Raw genomic sequence first — 23,109 nt, forward strand, 5'->3', positions numbered from 1 at the left:
TTTATATGTATATACACGATTCCGTACTTTTTCTTTTTTAATAAAGTAATAATAAAAGCCTAATAAAGTAATACTGAACAGTAAAAGATTATATTTCTTAGAGAAATCAGGAATACGAATAAAAACGAGTATTAAGTATATTTTTAACGAGATCTTTATTATTGTTATTGACATAATTATATTATTAAATTTTACGTTAATAATAGCCTGAAAATATCATATCATAATTAATACCAAACGAATAATAATAGCAATTACTTCGATATTTATTGGAAGGATTATTGGAGATCAGATTGTGTGATATCAGAATGTGTGTGTAACCATTTCGGTTCAGTTAGCTGGATTGCTTTATAAGCCTGAATAGACAGAAAGAAAAATTTTATTAAAATATCTAAAAGTTTAGATAGATACGGATCTGAAAATTATTTTATTGGACCATCAAAATATTGTGTAAGATATTCAAGCATGAGTAATACTGCAAGAAGTTTTGACGTTCTAGCAACCAGCTTGAGCGTTCTAAATAATTATTTTGATAGTCTTGAAGAAACAATATTTATTTTCTGATCTGTATCCAGCTAAATTTTTAGAAACAAAGCTGTTCTTCCTATGTGAAATTTGATGAAGAGAATATAATTATCAAATATTTGATGTAATTAATTATGTTTTCAAAATGTAGCAGTTGTATAATATATTATTGAAAATATTTTTTTAAACTTCTACTCTATGAAAATAAAAAACTATTTATATAGAGATATATTATAAAATTCGATAAGAAAATTTGACAATTAAAAGAATTCAATAAGTATTACTGTTTTATATAATACTTTAAAGTAACTTTAAATGTAATTACATTAAACAAAATAATAAAGTAATAAAAAATCGGGTTTTTTGTAAAAATTATTTAGAAATAGGCACAATGTATCGGGAGGGTTTCTACAATTTTGAAGTCAGTGAAAAGTTATAAATAACAATGATGCAGCGTAAAAAAGTGCATTTTTTGGTAAAATTATTCCTTACATCATAAAGGGGTCACGCAAAATGATAAGATGAATTCTCCGTGAACTTTCTTGCTTGACAGCTCGATAGTATCTATTGCATCATACATGCATTCTTATTTAGCGTGTTCGGCACATTCTCGAGCGAAGCGGAGAAACCGAGATATAAAGGTTGAAGCTCTTCCGTAATCCATTCTTTTAGCACAAGAAACGCATCGCGGACATCTCCAGTCCGTCCATAGAAAGTCAGTCTTACATTTTGTATTCCCACACTTTGCGATATATTTGCATATGTAAACGTGCAATTGATACGCATATAAGATTGTGTGGTAACAAATACTTTTCGCGCATGTTGCATTTTTATTAGCAGATACCGTACGTTACATTAGATTTTTGAGTTTTATAAGAAAATTTTCTTTTTTTCTAATTTCATTATTTAAGGGATTTTCTGTAATATATTTAAATCTAAACTTTAAATGTTAATCATGCTTATTAATTACATTTTGTTTTGCTTAAGACGTATTACATACAAAAATTATATTTTAATGTAATAAAAAAATTACGTTAAAAGGATGAAACAAAAAAAAAAATATATATATATATATAGAATGTATAAGTCTTCCACCACCTTGAACTTTTTAGTAAAACATGTGTCAAGATTAATTACTATCGTACATTCATGCTTTATTCATCAACGCTTGTCATGAAATTACATTAATTTACGGTACAAATTGGTACGTTGGAAATAGCTGACAGGTATTCGCGCTTGCCTTGTAGTTTATTGCCGCCGATGAAAGTGCCTCCAGTATCACACAATGATTAGATAAGACTTAATTGACATTTAAAGTCATTCGGATTTTCTTCCGTTTTTTGGTTATCTCAAACATTATCGATTCACGAATACAACGCAATCGATAAACCGGTCTTCGTATATTCGGTAATCTTAGATCATAATGATTATCCAATTATTTTTAATGGAAATTATTTTCATTTCAAAGATTTGCAACTGATATAATTTATTGACATATGTTCTTCGTTTGATATAATTTATAGTATAGAGAGAGAGAGGGGGGGAGGGGAGAGAGAGAGAGAGAGAGAGAGAGAGAGATCCTTTTGCATGCTTGCTATAATGATTATATTAATAAAAAGTTTTTATTAAAACCACGTTTTCGTGTTCATCTATTTATATATGCTATCATACTGCTTTATAACAAATATATTAAGATATTTCAAGTTCTTGTTGAGTAGAGAATTATATTTAATTTTAAAGTTTTTATTTATCCGTGATGTACATACTGATTTTAAGAGGTCTTCTAGAAAAAGGAAGAAGAGAAAAAATTCATACATGCTTTCCAAGTTCTCGTTTTATAGGAAAAAAAAAAAAACATTTAATGTGAATAAACGATTTACTTTTTTCACGGTATTAAATTGTCTTACGAGATCAAAAGATTGGAGAAATTGTTTTTCGTGATCACTGAATGGATCATGGTTCATTAACGAAGTAGTATGTCAATTTATTGTTGATTGTCTTCTTGCGGAAACGCCAGTCTTTTACCGGATTACGAGTGAATTCAGATTGATATTCCGTGTACGTAATCGCGTGAAATTCAATCGGAGAGCGTGCGAAACAGTGGTCAGGAAGCGTACGAAAAAGTGAAAATTCGTCAAAAAATCAGCCGCAAAATACCGCAAGAAAATTGTTCCTTATTGTTGCATAAGACATTTAACTTGTAACGCGTTGATAAAATCTAAAGATGTTACAGCTACGTTATATATGCGCTTAAAAAATTAGAAAAATGTAAAAAATTTTAAAAATTAAAAGAATTATATACAATACATATACACTTTATTACATATATTCCGAATTGTATGCTGTAATTACACAGTAAATGATTTTTATTATACGAGCAGAGACATATTGATTGCAGGTTTCTTTTATGGTGAACAAATTGTAATTAAACTTAACCTACATATCGCTTATTTGCTGTAACAACTTAAAAAAGTTTTTCTTGAAAATAAATTTAAATGTTTGGAATTATTAAAATTTTGTAATATTAATCTTGAAATCCAATTTTGACAGTAGATAAATAAAATGTTTATCTTTTGAAGTATGTTTTATTTTTTTCTTTAAATTTCTTTTTTACAAGTAACTAAAAAAAATGACAATTTTTTAGTTATGTCATTATTGTAGTAACTAAGCGATGTCTTACATGGACTTAATAAAATTATAAACATCACAATTACTGAATTTAATACTATAATTATTTTATAAATTATTTTGTAAATATTATAATGTTTATTATTATTTCTATTTATTCTGTATGGTAATATTGGATTGATAATCAGCCAACTATTAATTGAAATAAGACTTTATTATCTCAGTATATAATTTTAAAAAAGTGTAACGAATTATAAAAGAATTTAGATTACTGTAAAAACGTTTGATTATATGTTTCTAAATTGCATAAGATTAAAATCTTATATGTATGTATATCTAATATAATGCAAGAATGAATATGAAATTTCTGATGATAATAAGCAATGTGTTGGTTATTCAAACAATGCAAATGTTACAATTGGTTAAATTAATAAAGTAGAATTATGCAAAACAGTGTATCGGAAGGTTGTAATAAAAACTTTTATTATATGCTAATCGATTATCATCGTTGTGCCGACTACATCATCATGTCGCAGCGTCACGGTTAGATTAAATAATTGCTATTAAGTAGGCGGACAGTGATTGACTATTTCTCAAGTGTTTGCAAACCCTTACACTTTATGGATGCGTATTTTATTTGACAATTAAAAATTTGAATGATTTACTACCTTGGTGAAAGGATTCGAAAGCAGGTAAAAGTAACACGATACCTGCAGAAGGTCGAGTTTAGATTACAAGACATCTGTGACTATCTAATCTTTATTTCGCGCTATGCTTTAAATTCCAGCTGATCATGCGCTTATCATTTCGCGTGACAATGCGTTTTCTTTAAAGAATAAATCGTATAAATGATGAGACAAAATCCCCTAGTTCGATCGAAATGATTGCTTTCTCGATGCTTCACGCGGGATTCTCCTTTCACCTTTCGCGGACCTCGCGCGATGATAATAGACATGAAAAGTCACGTACATTTTCGCCCCATTTGTATCCTCGACCCAATTCTCATAATTACTCGTAATCATTTTTCCGAGCTTCCGTCTTTCTCAGGAAGCCTCAAACTCTTCTTTCTCACGTTCAAGAAGTTCGCGAGAGATTGGAAAAACTGATAAGCAACGGTGGCATTAATTTATTAATTTATACAGGCGCTAAAATGTCTTAATTTTGGTAAGAGTAAAGCGATATCTTGAGATGATTTAATTCTTTGTTTGTAATCTGGAATATTTTTTGGCGAAAATTGTTATAAGCGAAATTTCATTCTTTTTTTTCCGAAATAAAGAAGACTAAAATCTAGTTTTTTCTTCTAAAATATCTTATTAAAAAATTATTTAATAATGTAACAAAAATGTTAAATAGTAATCCTGAATTTTTTCACATTTTTTGAAGGTTTATAGAACAGTAAACAAAGGACTAGACAAAGAGAATATAATTGCAGAGAGTTAAAAATTTATAACACATATGTCAATATGTGATAGATATGATAATATTCTTTTAATTTATTCTTATCACGTAAGACTTGTTGAAGAAAAGTTGATTTCTACTAGAAAAGGGGGATTAAAAATTAATTTTATTTAATACTATTAGCAGTATCAATTTATAGCATGTATGAGATTGAAAAGAAAAGATAGAAAGCTTAATCATCTTCAATAGTGTAACTTTTGTGATATTCTGACATGTATTTTTGATCCATTTTATTTCAGAAAGCAGAAAATATAGAAGATAGAATATCTATAAAAGATGTTTTTTATCATTTTTATTTAATATACTGGAAGTTAATACATTATGTGCTTATATGAAGCGTCCTTATATAAAAGTATATACTTGATTATTTGCGACGCTATAGCTGCGGCAAAACTTTAAAAAATAAATTGATCTTCTTCTCTGTTTTCTGGCAAAATAAGATTCACTATTTATTATTAAAATTTTTAACATAAATCAGCTTTTATTAGCAACATCAAATGTATATTATACTAAAATATGTGATAAATATATCTATAGATATATATATCTTTTTAAATTCTAGTTAATTTTCATATCTTATTATTAGCAAGAATCAATGAATTATCAATTTTCTCCCTGCAATTTTCTTCCTGTTGCGAAGTCGAAAAATATAAATAAAAATCTTAGAATTCTCTGGCAATACTTTATATTGACAACAGCCTTCCTTTTGCGTGTGACACGCGTCAATCGCTTAGAATTCTTCTGTAGAATTTCTTAAATTTATAATTCCCTCGCACTCACCCGTTGTGCATTCTTCTACCACGTGCTCCACGTTGCTAATGATTTATGATGGTCGATGATCAACGACACAGTTGTCGTCAAGGGTTGTAATTGTCAATTTGCACGATTTTCGGTGCACTCTCTCAACACACGCGACACGCGACGGAGAAGTGAGGATAATCGAATGCCGGCAATGTTTCTGTCGGCTAATGTCTTTGCACGTGTCCGAGAAACTGTTGAGGTAATCACTACCGTGTGTACCTATTCCTCCACCGTCTGTCGAAGTTTATTCGTACAATCGACCAACCACTTCTCTACTTGCCGGATGTAATCCAGCTTGCAGCGGTCGGTTACCACCGATCCTAGATGGTTGCTTTTAGATCGAGTCGCACTGATCGACTACGTTAATGTGGTACTCGCGATCGTGTCCTGCCTTCCTGCTGCATAGTTCTTTATGAAAGCGCAGAGTGTGCACCGTCCTGGTGGTGGAAAGCTCCCTAAAAGCGCGGAACTGATTCGTGCCGACTCGTGGAAAGGAAACGAGAAGAGGGAAAGGAAGCCGGAGAGGGAGAGTTGAGAGGAGACGAGAGAGGTGGAGGAAAGTTATTTTATCTTACGTTATGTACCCGCCAGGTGAGCGAGAAAGAACCACGAGAAGTTAGCGGCGGACGTGATGAAGAAGGAGGCGGAGAAGTTGGAGCTCCCGTCCACGTTTTACTTTCCTTTCTCTAAACGAGCCGCACGGCTGCTGCCCTCGATTCGAGACATCGATTGTGTCCCGCCGGTCTCCAAAATATACGCGCCACCGAAAGTGCCGTTCGCTGAGTCTGACAATGGATGCTTTCTTTCTTTGTTACCTTTCGATTACATTTTTAAGGAGAACGACACCGTGACAGAATCGTTCCAGCCACGCGACGTCGATCAAAGATGTTGCAAGATGATTGATAATTGATGGGGTATCATGAGCTTGCGAAAGACAAGCCTATATATTCATCCGTCATTTGAAAAAAAAAATTTGGAGATTAATATCCCTATGTTTTGGAATATTCGATATATAGTACAGTTCTCTTCGAGCTCAAACGAATGAATTATAGTCCGTCTTTTGCTATCATCATTCACTTCATCTGCATATAAATCAGCTTGCATAACTTTTCGGGCAAAGTAAATCGAAATACTGCAACTTACATGAATGCAAATTGCAGTATTTTTTATAGTACATTTCTTTTAATATAAGTAATAGTAAATGTAGTAACAGGGGGAAGGTACGGTTTGTAACATTACCTTGATTAGATTTGTACTTTTATAACACCCACCCAGTTTCTTGACATCATAGCTTCAGTCTGCTGTCATTTCACATCTAGACTTAATGCCTGTTCACCCTCAGTTTTTCTACATCTCTGAATTCAAGAAATATTTGGCCTAGGGATTTACATTTTTTTCAAGCAGATACTGAATAATAATATAAAATATATATATTATACTTTTCTTTCTTTTCTCAGGTGGTAGTCTTTTTATTCAGGTCAAGATTGTAAATAATGTACTTTAAATGTAATTAACAGAAGTTTGCTTATTCTATTTAACATAAATTGTCTATCATTAGCTTGGATTATATCGGCAACCCTTAGTTAACTTGATGCTACCGCTACAGTTTTTAATGATTCTCTTTTGCCTAATAAAGAAAATATTGCAGTCCTATCATCTAGGTTTATTTTGGTTCCGGTCTTAGTCTGTCAGTTCTTTCTATTATCGAAAATTCTTTGATTTTTTTTATAGTAGTCGTAAAATTAAACAAAGGTGCACAGCATAATTTTGAAATTCAATTAGACTCTGTATTCGTTATGTAAGTTATTCGCAGAATATCCTATTACATAAATTATGAAAGTTACCTTAAATATAATCTTTTAGATACTTTAAATAATTAATTGCATAATTGATTTATGTAGATCTGTTTGCCCTAGAGGAGCCTGAGTGAAGGATTGGCAAGGATTTACGAAATTTCGTTTACATGGCGATAATTAGTTCGCACAGTGCTTACTCCTTTTTGTAAATGGAGACGTAATCGCGTGGTCGATAATGTTTGGTTGTCAGCTAGCGGCCAGCTACGATAACGTAATACAGTTGAGAAAGCACATTGTGTATTTCGCCTGGCCGTGAAATCAGTTTTGTTCTGCGATGGTTGATCGACTTTTTTCGCGACAGAGAGAATTAAAATATCGCAAAAAATCATGATGTCGCGATAAATCAAATGACTCGAAATTACATCACTTACATCACTTAATTGCGCACATTATCGATAAATATCGAAAGAAAAATTTAGTCAATTGATGCTACAAAATTCACTTGGAAACATGACTTGGAAACATGACATTTGATTTTAAGCGTGCAAATGACTGTTCATTAAATTTTTAAAATATAGCTGTCTATGTTTAGTTCTATTTTTACATTAAAAATTAAATTCCATTATAATTACATTATATTTAAACGTTTATATATAATTATTTACTTTAAATGAGCTTTTGTTCTTTCTTTCCTCTATATTATTTAGATTATCGATTTATAATATAGCAAACAAAAATTTTAAGACTTAATTGCGGAATACTTTAATTTAATGTTAAATAGTATCGATGGGTGGGCGTAAAATAATTTGAGAAACTTATTATTTATTACTATTTATTTCTTTATATACATTCTTTATTTTACAAAATGTCTATAAACACAAAATATGATTGATCTGTTTTTTTTTTATCTGCCTTTCACTTTCCTTTTCAACCTGAAAGTTTTGCCATCATATATGGAGCACATTCCAGGACGATAGTACTTACGAAAGAGAGATGTTTAGAACGTATCGCCTGGGGCGACATATCTATCTTCATTCTATAATAAAGAGGCTTCGTGTATATGCGGCTAAAAATACCTACATATATCACTTTCTATGAAAAAAAAAAAAATGAAATTAATACATAAGATGAATACAGTTTGTGAAATCCGTTTGCCATATAAAACTATGGGTTCAAAAAATTATGTTTCCGAATTGCGATAAATTATCATTAAATTTATTTTCCTGTCATTCATTTGGTTCAGTAATAGCATATAATAAACGAAATAAAAGGATCTGTTTTGAAATAGACACTCTAAACCATAGCACAAAACTAGTCAATTAAGCTTATATACGATAAATTGTACGTACGAGAACTCAATATATAATTGAGTCTTGAATCGATAAGAATTGAATTGTTTTAATGGTACACGGGTAAATTGAGCGGGTAGCTCTAGTTTCCTTTTCCCGATCGTTTAATATCTCGTTTGTGCGACGTCAATAAATAATTTAATCAGAACGTTAACTAATGTCCTTTCGATCCTATATATGTGCACAAAGAAATGTGAACTAATCATTAATAAATAAAGATTGAATCTAAACATTTAAGAAAGAGATATTCTAAAAAAAAAATTAAATTAAAATTGCTCAGTCTGACTGCAACTAAAACTTTATACGGATATTAAAAGTTTTCAATTTTTATCGTTGCATGTCTTCAATCGAACTTTAATCCAACAATTCGAATTAAAAGAAAAATTCTTTGTCAGACATTTCAAAATCTCCCTGTTTCAATTCTTTACAATTTTTATCTTTCGCACGTGATAATTTTTGCATTACTACGTGCCAATTTCATGATTATTCAATTCAGTTATTCTAATAAATATGTACTTCGCGTGTTATTATCTAGATCGCTGAAAAACCTAATTGTAATTGCCGTGTTCTAACTGCAAGGTTGAGTGGAAAAACGGACGGGCATATCTAATAAGCAAGCGTACTCACGCGACGAAATCTCACAAGCATGCCACGAGCAAATTTATACGCTCCTTTAACGGGATGAAGAGAACAATTAGATGATTGACGCAACTGTGGCGTTCCCGTGGCTAATAAGAGCCAGCGACCTATTGGACACCTTTTAAAAGAGAAAATTTACGCGTAGTACGTTGTGCCTCCCTTCGCGCGCGTAAATAATGTATGGATGTGGAACGAGACATAAAGTTTGACGTGTCGCCTTTAGTTCGACAGACTTGTTTTTACGTAACGTTGTGTTGGCATTTTTGTCGATATGCACCGGACCTGGCGAAAATATCAGATTCGCCGGTAAACACACCGACCATGACCGTATCACAGGAAATAGAATAAAAAGGATCTGTGACAAAAAGTAGACAATGCAAGGATACAAAAAAGTTTACTGCAAGTAAACGTTTGCTATTTTCCACAAGAATAATCTGTAGACTTTTTTATATACATTGAGAAAAAATTGTTTATTTGACTAAATTAATTTTGTTGTCTTTATTTCTTTTGTTGAATAATGTATGAAAATATGATATGTTTGACTTAAATAAATACATTCTTCATCAAAAGAAATAAAGACGAACTAAATTAATTTAGTTAAATGAACCATTTTTTTCTCAGGAATATGTTACATAAAGATTCTATTATATTTTATTCGTGCTACGTCTCAGAAATATGTCGATTTCTTTGTATGCATGATTTAAAAAAAACGCGAAATACAAATATGCAAATATAATAATTGAAATTAAGCTAATTGTTTAACTTTAGTGTAGAAATAAATTTCTTTTTATTCTTCAATGCTTTATTTTGCTTGTTCTCATGCATGTTATATGTTTTATGATCCATTTATTTCAAATATTGCAACAAAATATAAATATATTGGAACATTTAGTGCATTCATTAGTGATTTCAAAGTATTACATCTTCTACAATCAATCTCTTTTTCCTATATCTATGAACCAAGAGAAACTTGTCTTCTTTGCTTTATTATCCCTTTTAATTGCAATAAAAACAAGATTGAGTTCGCATCATCATTAAAGAAATTCGGACATTTGACATATGAATTTTCGATTGAGATGTTACACATATGGTGGATAATTTTAAATGACAGAAAGAGCCACACTTTATTAAACGCTCGACGTGCGCGAGAATTTGCATGATCATAGGGTGACGAGGTATTCTCGGGTGGCCTCGCCTTTCGTTCGTCGCGGATGTCATATTGATTTCTGTTGCCTTTAATTTCGTTACAAGATATAACTGTGTGCAATACAACAAAGTATAATACGCCGACAATGAATCGCCATATTCTGAATTTTATTAAAAATTGTTACATATAGTAATTATTTATTTTTGTGAGAAATTTTTCTACATAAAAAAAGCAAAAAAGATATTAATAACATTAAGCAGTAACGAATTATAAAGATAATATAAATATATAATATCCTTTGATTTCATGATGTGTATCTTTTATGTAATATTACGATGTATACTTCTTATGTAATATTAAGATGTATCGTCTGCTCTCTAAGATTTCTCAAGAAATTGATTGACGTGTGGGCGATAGTTAGTTGTTAGCGAATAAAAAAATTTTTTCTGTTGTTCTCTTACAAATACTAATGTATTGGTGCATACATTTCTTGCATAAAGAAAATTAGAGAGAAAATATACTTATGATGTCACTTGAATTTGTTTGAAAATATAACTGCAACCTTCTCTGAAGGCAATAAAAAAGAAAATACTTTCTCCATTACGATGGAAAGCAGACAAACAATTTCAGATGTCAGGGGGTCGTTGCAGAATGAACAATCACGTAGCCGTGAAGTCTAATATTTTAGATTTCATGCTAGTGTTATTTTACACGAGTTTAAATGTCGTAAGAGAAGAGTTGATACGTAAATTTATAATTTTAATAGAAATTAATAATTATTGATAAATGATATTAAGAAAAATATAATTTTTTTCTCTTGTAAATTTTGCATGAGAGATTTCGCTAAATTATTTAAAAAATATATAAAAATTGTATAAAAAAGTAGTATGTGCATATAAAAATATAAGTTTCAATTATTTTAATATCGTTTTAAAATTGATGCTCATGTAAATATGTCGCGTGACTTCGCAAAAGAATAATGGATATTAGGTTACATTAAATCGGTGTTACAATATCTTTGAAGATCGTGCAAGGTAACACATCACGGATATAATGTTTTATTACTATCGTTGCACATAATCGCACTTATTTCTACATTGATCGCGGAGCGCCACTCGTGATTCCTCACAGGCGAAACGAAATTGCTTTGAACACACGATGCAATTCTATGTTGTGTTACGGCAACTTTAGATACTCGGCACGAACGTCAGACGTTCTTTTGGCCGGTATTGGCAATTTTCTGGCTGACGTTTTTACGGTTTCATACGCGAGTAATAAGGAATCGTTACTGATACTGATGGTACATGAATGAGACTCGGTCTGCCTTCGTTGAACCAGACGTCACTCGTCATTTCATAATGGGTTATTGCACCTTTATGCATGTCTTCGTCATTGAAGCTGCATTGCTTCGTTTAATCGAAAAAGCAGTTTGAGCTTGTAATACTTTACGCAATAATCCAAAGGATAAATTCTGATTGGATATTTTTTTAATGGCTACTTTGCAGTTTTTTATATGTCGAATATTTACTTTTTATACATATTTATATAGTTTACAATATTTTCAGAAATAAAAATGACAAATATATATTTAATACAATTTTTGATAATCTAAAAATGCTTGTTATTATAAATAGAGAAGAGTGCGGAAACTGAAAATACATAAGGAAAAAATTAAATAAAACCTATAATCAATCAATAGAAGTTTTTATTCAAAAGATATTCTAGTTTTATTTGACTTTAAGTTACAATAATTAACGTTTATATATCATCAATATATAAATTATAATTTTAAATAAAAAACTTTTACGGTTTATATGTATATTATTAATATGCATATAAATGTTAATTATTGTAATTTAAAGCCAATATTCTTTGAATAAAGACTTTTAGAAATTGATAGAAAATTATCGGCTTTGTATAACTTCCCTTAGATGTATTTTCAATTCTCTTATTTTTATTTATAACAAAGTTAAAAAATAAACAATATGGTCTTTTGTAGTATTATAGAACAGTACTAACAATAAGCGTATGTCAGATTATGATTGGATACGAGGAATGAGAAGTTATCATTATTTTAATATACTGCAATAATATTGTTCGCGTTTAGTCTGTGTTTACATTTTTCTCTCTTTTGTCATAATGTCAATATTTAAGCAAGTCATATAGTTATACGAGTATGTATAAAAATATTAATCGGTACAATTTCGTAATCTATTACAATTAGAATACTATTTTCTTTTTAGGAAGTACCATCTTCTTATTTGAATAAGTCTATAAAATAAATTAAATAAATAGTTCAAAAGAAATAGGAATAATAATATTTATATAAATATACTTAGGACATATAAAAAATTAAATATTCATTAGTATATTTTGAAAAATTGATTTTTTGATTGATGTGAATATTGTAAGTTCATAAAAAGATATAATAGAAATAAAAAAAAATCTTTTCTTTCATTATATTGAGATATTGTTATAATAGTTGCGCCACTCATATTACGAATCCAGATCATTGATTACGCCGTTATGAAAATTATCCGGAAAAATCTCCTATATGAAGCGATGAAAGAAATGAAATAATTATTTATATTGTTGAAACGATTATTTATACAAATGTACAATGCCTAATAAATCGAAGCAGAAAATTTATGCAACAAAGAGGACTATGACACACGATATTACTTTAAATGATTCTCACATCAAAGAGAACTGTCGAATGATAAATTATCCATCATTGAGTAATGTTATTGCCGCTTGAAGCCATATTTCGCTGATTTGATCAATTGATTCGAAACGAGGGAATCGAAAGTTTCACTGTACGTATATGTATGTATTTTGCACGTATAAAATTCGTTACTTTTACGGGAATAAAAAAACAAGAAAAACCTATAAATATTAACTAACAGAGAATTACATAAAATATTTATTTTAAAAGTACGAATCTACAGTTTAGTTAAGACGAATATATTGCGTCAATTTGTACAAAGTTCACCATCTTAAGAAAAAAAAAAAATATTTCACTGCATTTGATTTTTAACTAAATATCTAGATATATAATATTTTAATTCTCTATATAAATGTCAGATTAATTACAAAATATAAGAAAAAAGATAAGTACTTTTTAAATCATTATTTACATAATATTAAATTTTTTGCGATACATTATAATAATTATTCCTTGATCTTAATAAATATTAAATATGAATAAATATTGTTATGAGAAAACAAGAGATTTATAAAAGCAAATTATTTTTTAAGAGAAATTTTATTTTAAAATATTTTTCTAAACATTTTGGTTTACGCTTGAGGATATTTATTTTTACCCGGGCCCATTACAAGCTATCATGCTTGGCCATTGTATATCGCGCTATCTTTTTTCCAGACCCGTCGAACTTAATCATGTATAATTCGTCTCTCGATAGTGGGCCAATTGGCGAAATGTATATCCTTGATGCCAGTCAAGGCGGCGCCGGAAATTCCCCACCGAGATTTTTTTTTTTTTAACAGGTTTGACCGGTGTGTTCACATTATTATTGCATACATGTTTGGTAGTGAGAACACTTGAATCCAGGACAATGATATAAGGCAAGTGTGCACAATGATCCAAATAGATAAAAGCCATATTAAAATATCATATACTTGAAGTTAATTGAAATTTGATTTTTAAATATTATGCAATCGCTGATGGAACAAAACATAAAATAAAATGTATTACATTCATATTTCGAAAAGATACATATATTTGTCAATTTATATTACTTTATTGATATAAATAAAAAGTTTATTTAAGAGAAAGAAAAAACACAATAAAAGAAAATATATAATATTTCATTATTTATTTTCTTATGTTTTTATAAAATTATTTTAATAAGTTATTCTATATAAAACTTTTCAAATACTTTTGTTTAACTAAATAATTTATAAATATTAATAAATTTATTATAGAACATTTATACATGAAATTTAGAAATAAATTTGTATACTATAAAGTAATAAATTTATAACGTAAAAAATTGTTAAAAAACTGCTATTTTAGCCATTATAAACTACTTTCTCTCTTTATTAAAAAATAATCAAAAACTCGTATAACGCACGAGTCTCTCTATGGATATCCTAATTATAACAGCAGGGAACTGGACCGCGTACTTACATAAATAAATAAGCGCTCATGCGCGCGTTGGTGCATGTAACTAAATGAATCTTACGCACGAGCGAGCACTGCATTTACATACATTTAGCATGTTTAGTCCGTTATACACACAATTCTGAAACGGATACATTCGATGCTGTAATTCAAATAAACGTGAATATAATAGGTAATAATATGATATAAGAGATTATATACGCGCGAGTCCTACTTTCAATATGTGATGTAAGAGAAAGTTTTAAGACACGCGCTAAATACTTTGATCCCGGTATTGATATCTTTGATCTGATAATCGTCAAGAAGACTGACACTGTCGACATATTTTCATTTATAAACAGTTATTGTATCTTCGAAACGCGTATATATCGCTTTGATACTTATGTTCAATTAAATTGAATAATAATAAATAGATATTTGCAGAGGCTTTAAGCGGACACGGCCAATTTATAATCAATACTGACGACATGCTTCCGATAACATAACGCATCAAAGAAAACTTTATGACATTCATTTTGTATGATCGTAAATTTGTGTTACAAACGTGTCGGCAAATTTCATTTTAAAGTGTTATGTATACGCACGTGTTAAGTCCTCGTGTTTATTGGTCATTAAACCGTGCCACAATTACAGAAGATGCGGAAGTGCAATTAAGATGTTATCGCAAATATAAGACGATGCCGCTTGATAAAAAGTGACGGATTTAATTTACGGTGAAATTTGCTCTCTTGGAGCTCTCTCATCCGCTCAAATTAATTCCGACGACTATATGCTATCCAAATGACAGTTATCGTGTCTCCAGCGAGAGTATTGTGCGTCAGTTTCAACCCAGCATGTAGATTATTTAATTAAAAGAACAACATAATAATATATATCAAGGTAAATTTAACTTTTGTTATCAATATGACGTGATTTTAAAAAATAAACAATGAAGTTAACAAAATAATATAATTCGTGCACATCTTAGGCGAAAACTATTTTAATCTAATAAGAAAATGCTAGTCTGTAAAATTCAAATATTTAATTTTAATTTTAATTGTAAATCATAAATTTTTCGACTCTATATATATAAAATACTATAATATATATTTATATTAAATTATAAAAGAGAGACTTCTTTTTCTTTCTTGTTTGTACAAGCAAATTTTTAAAAACTTTCAGAGAAATATAAATTCAATTTGTATCTTTTTCTGCAAATTACAAGTTATGTTGCGAGTTACAAGTTACTTCGAGTTTATTAAACTTACGTCAATGATATAAATATGAAATGTAGAGCACTTTCAGTGAGACATGTCAATCATATAGAAAAGATAATCTGTCATATAATATGTATGCGCTATTTTTACATGAAATACGCCTACCTGTTGCAAAATCGCATCGTTACAACATCGAAATTCGATCACCTGCATGCCGAATGGCCCACGGGGATCCACGATATCATGAAGAAGAAGAAACGTGCGTACCCGTGGGGCAGAGTAAGCGCGGAGAGGGTGAAAACCTTGGCATTCCCCACGATTGCAACTCGAATAATAATTCTCCCCTTCCACGAAACCTCTTGCCTTGTTTTCGTGACTCCGGATTCTGCGTATTTCTCCTCCGAAGCCGGATCATTGCAAATTCAGATGCAATCGTGATTGCAAATCGTTAGGTTCTTGCAATGTTATGCGCTACGATCTTACGGCATCTCATCTTTTTACGGCTTTTAATTTACTACTGATAGCTGTTATATAAAACATGTTATTTAGCACGTTAGCTCATTATTGCAATACTGAAGTAAAAGACGTATGATGTAATTTTTAGAAGATATATTTTTAAGTTTGTGCAAAATTTAAATTAAAAAATTGTTACATTATTTACTCTTTAAAATTTTATTAACAATAATACAATAAAATATATTATTAAAATATAATGTCATTTAATCTTGTATATAATTATTCGTAAGTAATTATATTTTTATGATAACATCGTTTGAAATAAGAACAAGGAAAAATACTATGGTGATAAATATTGTATGAGAAAATTTTTATTTGTGATATTTTTTATTTTTTCCATTTTTTAATAATGTTAATAATTTTTTTACTCTTTATATAATTTCGGTTATGATCTTTCTTCACAAGATACATCCGCTTCGGTGAAATAACTATGAAGAAAGTAACAATTAGAGAAATAAGAAAAGTATTTCCTTATAATTTTCTACGGTCACGAAGGAAATGAAAGCATAACGAAACAAGGATACAGTCAGAAAGATAATTTTAACATTTTATTATCACATTTTTTACATTCCCTTACTTCATAAAAATGTTAGTATTAAATATGTCAGCAAAATATATATATTTACATGATTTCACATAAGAAAACCAGTTGCAGATTTAAGTATAAAATTAATACAAGACCTTAATTCTTTCAGTCTGTTTGGTGGTAAACCTTACAGTAATACTGCCATAATATTGAGATATTTAGTGGAAAATTTATTTTAAAATTTTGATTATAAGAAATTAAATTTTTTAATTATTTTTTATATTATTCTTAATATTTTCTCTTTCTTAATAATATTTAACCACTACTAATTATTATTTCTTGTTCTTAATATTTGTTTTTAAATTTTTTTCTTATATTAAAACAATTATTAAAATTTTTATAATCAACAAGTCATTTTTATTAAAAAAAATCGTTTATTTCTCGAATTAAGCTTTTTAATCTATTATATTGCACAGACTTGTAATACTTAACTATTGCCGGAAAAGGAAAGTATAGGTAACGATGTAAATTTAATGCAATTACCGCTCGCGCTCTTTTCGCATAATATAAGAAACGTCAAGGCGAAGAGCCTCTGAAAGTCCATCTCAGTTACGCATTCTCAAACGCAATCCGCGAGATGTTAGATAATTAAATACATTAACCCTTCCTAGAGACAGCGGTGCATTTATTACAGTTATGTAAATCTCACGACGGAGAGGCGGAGAGCATAATGCAACGATGCTTGGAAAAGTGGAATGCCGCCTACAGCGTTTACTTTCTTGCGTATGAGAGCAACTACTTATTCTAACGTATGCAAATAGAAAGAACAAAAGCTACAGATAAAGTAACGAAAGTATGCAGATGCGGAAAAGTGAAATGTTTCATTATGAAACACAAAGGAAAGCATGTTAAAAAACCAAACACGATCACGCGGAACCTCTGCGAATTCATGCGATATGAAAAGAATAGCAATATGATATCTATTCTATTATTACGATCTATTTAGATCATAATCATCGATATCATTAGATTTCATAAAAATCATGAAACTAATACGGAAATATTTTACTTTCACTGATTTTACTCTCGATAAATACAAAGCGTAAGGACAGAGGGAGGATAGAGATTATTTGATCTGTACAACGTTAATATTCGTTTTATAAACATTTATAAAATATTTGTGGATACTTCTCTTTCTACATCCTCTGCGTTTTCTAATTAATTTATATTGTAAATATCGATGGGATATATAAGTATGTAAATATACGTGCCTAAATAGTTGGGACTGTATGAATCGTTTCAATTCTCACGATTCGTCCGTGAAATCGATTTTATATAACATACGTTTACGAGATGTGTGACCAAGGCATACCTATTATTAGATAGATCATACGGCATCATATTACGTAATATTATGTATGATATTGCGAACGTCACTATACGGAATGTTTCTTGGCATTCCGTATGCGATGAAAGGAAATCAAATCAAAGCTATCTTAGAATCAACTGGAAACTAGTCATCTCGATCGGTACGTTAAATGCAGAACTGTATTGAATAGAAGTCTATTTCTCATTATATATAAAATAACAATTACTCGTGATGGAAGAAAGCAAATAGCATGCATGGTTGCAAACGACGATAGGAGGCTGACAAAGTGTTGCATGCGTTCTTATTGCATTTTTCATTATTGCTTTCTTTTTATCGCGAGCGAACGAGTTGTGTCGCTTCCGTTAATTCTATATGATTTAATCTGATATACTCGTCTTACATACACACAACCGCTACAATATCAACTATTTCCCAACGTTTCTCTCGCAGCAGCTATGGGAACTAATCGCAAAAATACAGGAAGACATGCTTGATATCATCTGATATCGGGTTTATAAATTAAAATCAACACGCGAGTCTCCTTGCGATATTCCCTTTGTTATGTGTGTATTTAAAAATTAAAAAATTTATATGTCAGATACGCTCTCTCTCTCTTATTATAATTACGTAAATTATTGAATATTATTGAAATAGAATTTCGAGGATCAGTTTCATGGGAACATAATCGTAATTATCTTGATCGCGTGTTTGCCATTAAAGTGTAATATCGCGTACATACATAATTGCATTACTCAACACAGAGTAACATGAAATATTTGATACTCCCTATTTAAGACTAAAAATGGGTCACAGTTGGCTATTACATAATTGATTAATTACATAGCATAATTAATCGTATGTCGTTATATCACAGAAGAAGGTGGGCATTTTTGTAGATCATATCAATATATCTATCTCGCTTAAACGACGATGTTCTTCGTCGATGAATTTTACAATCGAACGACGAATTTCACACGCATTTGTAATTCTGCAACCGCGTTTCCCATTATCACGGAGAACGGCTTGTTTGGTGATGTCCATTCTCATTAATTCCGCGCGATCTAATCCGATCATAGTCTTTGCGATCGACAAGCATGTCGACTGACCGACCCTGATCGAGCCGCGTCGAGAACAGTATACTGATTCGCGTGCAAGGATCGACTTTCCCTCCGTACATCGTCGCACGCGCTCTGCGCAATCTTACATCTCGATGTTACCTATGCGCGATCCCGCTTCTGCGAGAGAATCGTGTTTTCTATAACACCTAGGCACAAGTGAATAGAACTTACGTGTGTGTCTGTGTAGAGGTTGTAGACACGCGAATTAATCTAGTTCAGACCGGAGCAAACCGATTCTTCTTCTCTCTTTTCTCTCACAATTGAGAAGCACGCTCTAATTATTATATTATTAATAGTTTCAAGTATCCATTTATTGTGTTAGATAATCATATTTCGATCCACTGCTGTGGTACAAAATAGGATGTTAAAAAAGGGCCGATTTTTTTTTTTAAATAAGTATAAATAAAAGAGATATTTATTTTATAGATTTTGATTTCCTAATTACGATAAAATTAATACAATATATATACGTATAAGTCGTGTGAAATCGATAAAACAACGACGTACATGACATATTATTACGCGTATTTTATGTACATTTTTTTAATGTATTAGCTTCATACATCATCCGAATTTCTATAAATATGCCATGTTTTTGCTCAATTTTCAAAAGGTTCTCTAAATCTTTTTTAGAACAAATTTTTTTAGATTTATCATATTCAGTCAAAATCTATTAAAAATATTTCTTTTCTTAAATTTTACAGCTTTTTTCTACCTTTTATTTACATTTACTACAATTGGCTCATTTTAATACCCTTTTTTTACATATTTTGAATATCGTTTATCACAATGCCTCTTAAATTAAAAAGATAAATTTTATTTAAAAATATTTAAAATATACTTTTTGATAAAATATCATAATTACATAAAGCGAATTTCTACTATTAAGTTACAAAATAAAGTTAAAAGTTTTTCTTAATAGTTTATTTAAAAATGTTAATATTATTTTAGATAATATTTTTAATTTTTATTTTTTAGTTTTAAAATCTTATGTTTTCGAGCAAAAAATGAAGTTATACTGCAATTACAGTAATGATTTTAAATGCTATTGTAGAGTTGTTAGAGTTTTTTTTTATGAGTTACGATTATTTTATGTTACGATCAATTAACGTAACGAAATTAAGAATTTTTTTCTCTCTGTTGGACAATACAACGGTCACTTCACACGCACTCCAACTATTTAATTCACATTGTATAACACATTCACGAAATCTTGCAGAGTCAGCCAATACCTTCAGATCGCACCGCGAACACTTTCACATGCGATTCCTCATTGAAGCTTTCTCTCGCACGTTCTCTGTCGGATAAGAGGAAACAAAATATACTTATCCGTTTGTTGATTGATAAGCATCTAAGTGGACCACTTATCTCAAGAAAATCTTCAAAACGTGTTGCGAACTATAGTATAAGAGTAATCGGTGATTATGAGATGCTAAACGGAAAACGAGCGTGAATCAGATAGGGCAAACGAGATATGTACTTGGTCCACATGCTCTTGCGTATTCTGACCTGGTTTTCATCCAACCCGAATAGTCGAGTTCTGATTGAACTAAACCGAGCTATAAATCATGGTTTAACGTAACATTTACTTACACGTACATCTACAATTATTTTACTTAAACATTGCCGACAATTAAAATTGCCAATGGAACAAATTTATATAATAGTATCGATTATCATAAGTTTATAGGATCTGTTAAATGTTAATTAATTGATTGAAATGACAACGATTGAAACAAATATTTAACAAACCTGTCATGATAAAACCTATTGCTAACATAAAATTAAATCTTGAATTAAAATCATTTTTATTCAAAAATTTGATTATTACGTAAAAAAACAAAAAGTTAATTAAAAATAACTTGTACGAAAACTAATTTGTAATAGAAAGTAACAATTTCTGTATCTTCCTCTATCTTATATACACTATTTCTATTGTAATTTATATATGATTTTATATCTGTACAAAATTTATAAGTATTACTGAGAAGAACGTGAGAAAAGATCTCCTATTTAGTGATCAAAAACTACTTTCTTATTCCTTTTCAAATAATGTTCTCACACAAATGAGAATTTGATTATTCATATTATTACAGAAGACATGTGAACTAAGCAAGATTATTATCGATTATAAAATATATAATCCATAGATAATCCATAGATTTAGAAACTTGTTAAGCATATATAGGCTGGTAACTGTTACTAATATATGCGACACATCTTCTGACACTTTCTTATTCTTCTGATAATATCCGCTTCACAGGAGAACATTGCCGTCGTTTATTATATCATAGTATTCTATCACATGCATGCCGTCGTGATTCACACTTGCCGAGACTGGTTTGCATTCTACATTATTGTATCCTGATAGCGTGTTACTCCACATGTTAAGAGCTCGTTTCTAACAATAAGAATGACTCATACTTTGAATTGACTAATTACAAAGTTTAATTTAGAGCATTTGTGTGACGCTTGTAATAATTCTGTTATATATAAATCGCTTATATTTAACTGCATTTTAAATCTAATTATATATTATTTAAGATATAAAAGACAATTTATACTTATATATAATTATATATATATAAGCATTTCTTTTTTAAATAACAGTTTTTAATACATAATTATCAATTAAAAAATTGTAAGAAGTTACTAGAAAAAATGTAACTATTATTTTTATAGATTTCTTATTCATTTAAAAAACTCAATACATAGAATAAAGTAATCTTAAATTAGACTTAAAACTTAAATTTGAATAACGTAAATTATCAAATAAAATACTTTCGAAAATTTTACCATGTTAATGAAGAGAATTTCAAGTTGCATTTTTAATTATGAAAATGAGAAAATGCTGCGCGTATCCAATAATCACAGCTAACATTAACAGGGCTTGGCAGGTCTTTATCTTTATTTGTCCTTATGACTTGACTTTACTGTGTTAAAATCCATTTGTTATAATTCGCCAACAGCTCATTGTACGTGCACGCAGAAAGTGAGAGGACGTAAGCTTCTCGTAACTCGTAATAGTGCCCGACATTACTTTCACAACGAGAGCAAGGTCTTATTTTCTACATTGATGGGTTTCGCTCTTTTATTTCTATCGGCGTGCTTTATTTCAATGTCCATTTACGTTATGTATAGAAATATTAAATAATTTTTAAATGTAATTTATATTCATGCAAATTAAATCTACAAAAGCGAATAATTGCTCGTGCATATAATTAATATGAAAAGATTGATTATGTAAATATTATGATAATTTTCCATTGAATCTGAGAAAAACGCAATTTTTAAATAAATATACCTTGAAATGTGAATATTATAAAAAAACATCTATGACATTTGAAAAGAATTTTATTGCATTTGTTGAAGCCGAAGTATGAGGAGAATTAAAAAATAGAAAATTAAAAAGTAATTATATATATTTAAATACATAATGCTTGCTAATTTATTCAGTGTTTAAATTGTTTATAAAATTATTTGTTTCATATGGCTTTTAATTAAAACTTTAAATTTATACAAAAAGCTAAATATAAAAATATGAATATTTTAAAAAATAATATATATTTTTATACTATTTATATTATTTTTATATATTTCATTTTGGAGGGAATAAATAATTGATGAAACATTAGAAACAACGTTGGTAATGTCAACATCGTTTTTATCAACGTTCTATAGCAGTGATTCTAGATAGAGAAGAAATCTTTCTTGAAATGTAATACGTTTAGAGAATATGATGACATCTATTGAATAAAGTACAAACAGGCTTATAAAATTTATCAAATTTTTATACTATTTATTGTTTAGTTATTAAGTATTCACAATATTCAGTAATTTTTAATAATAAAAATTTAGTAAGCTACTCAAGTTCGATTTCGATAAAATTTTAGATAT

General features: G+C 29.6%; 1 protein-coding gene across 3 annotated transcripts in view; it reads right to left on the reverse strand.

Moving 5' to 3' along the window:
- LOC108757050 (peroxidase) overlaps nucleotides 1-5,807 on the reverse strand; it is a 28,266-nt gene extending 22,459 nt beyond the window's left edge. For 2 of the 3 annotated variants that reach the window (XM_018501335.1, XM_018501338.1), the window contains exon 1: nucleotides 5,392-5,807. In XM_018501335.1, coding sequence (XP_018356837.1) covers nucleotides 5,392-5,402 — 11 coding nt within the window. In that variant the 5' untranslated portion in view covers nucleotides 5,403-5,807. The remainder of the gene's footprint in view (nucleotides 1-5,391) is intronic. The other variant, XM_018501337.1, reaches the window with a different exon arrangement.
- Nucleotides 5,808-23,109: the final 17,302 nt, after the last annotated feature.

The sequence above is a fragment of the Trachymyrmex septentrionalis genome, unplaced genomic scaffold, assembly GCF_001594115.1.
Source record: "Trachymyrmex septentrionalis isolate Tsep2-gDNA-1 unplaced genomic scaffold, Tsep1.0 scaffold131, whole genome shotgun sequence".
In the NCBI taxonomy this organism is placed as follows: domain Eukaryota; kingdom Metazoa; phylum Arthropoda; class Insecta; order Hymenoptera; family Formicidae; genus Trachymyrmex; species Trachymyrmex septentrionalis.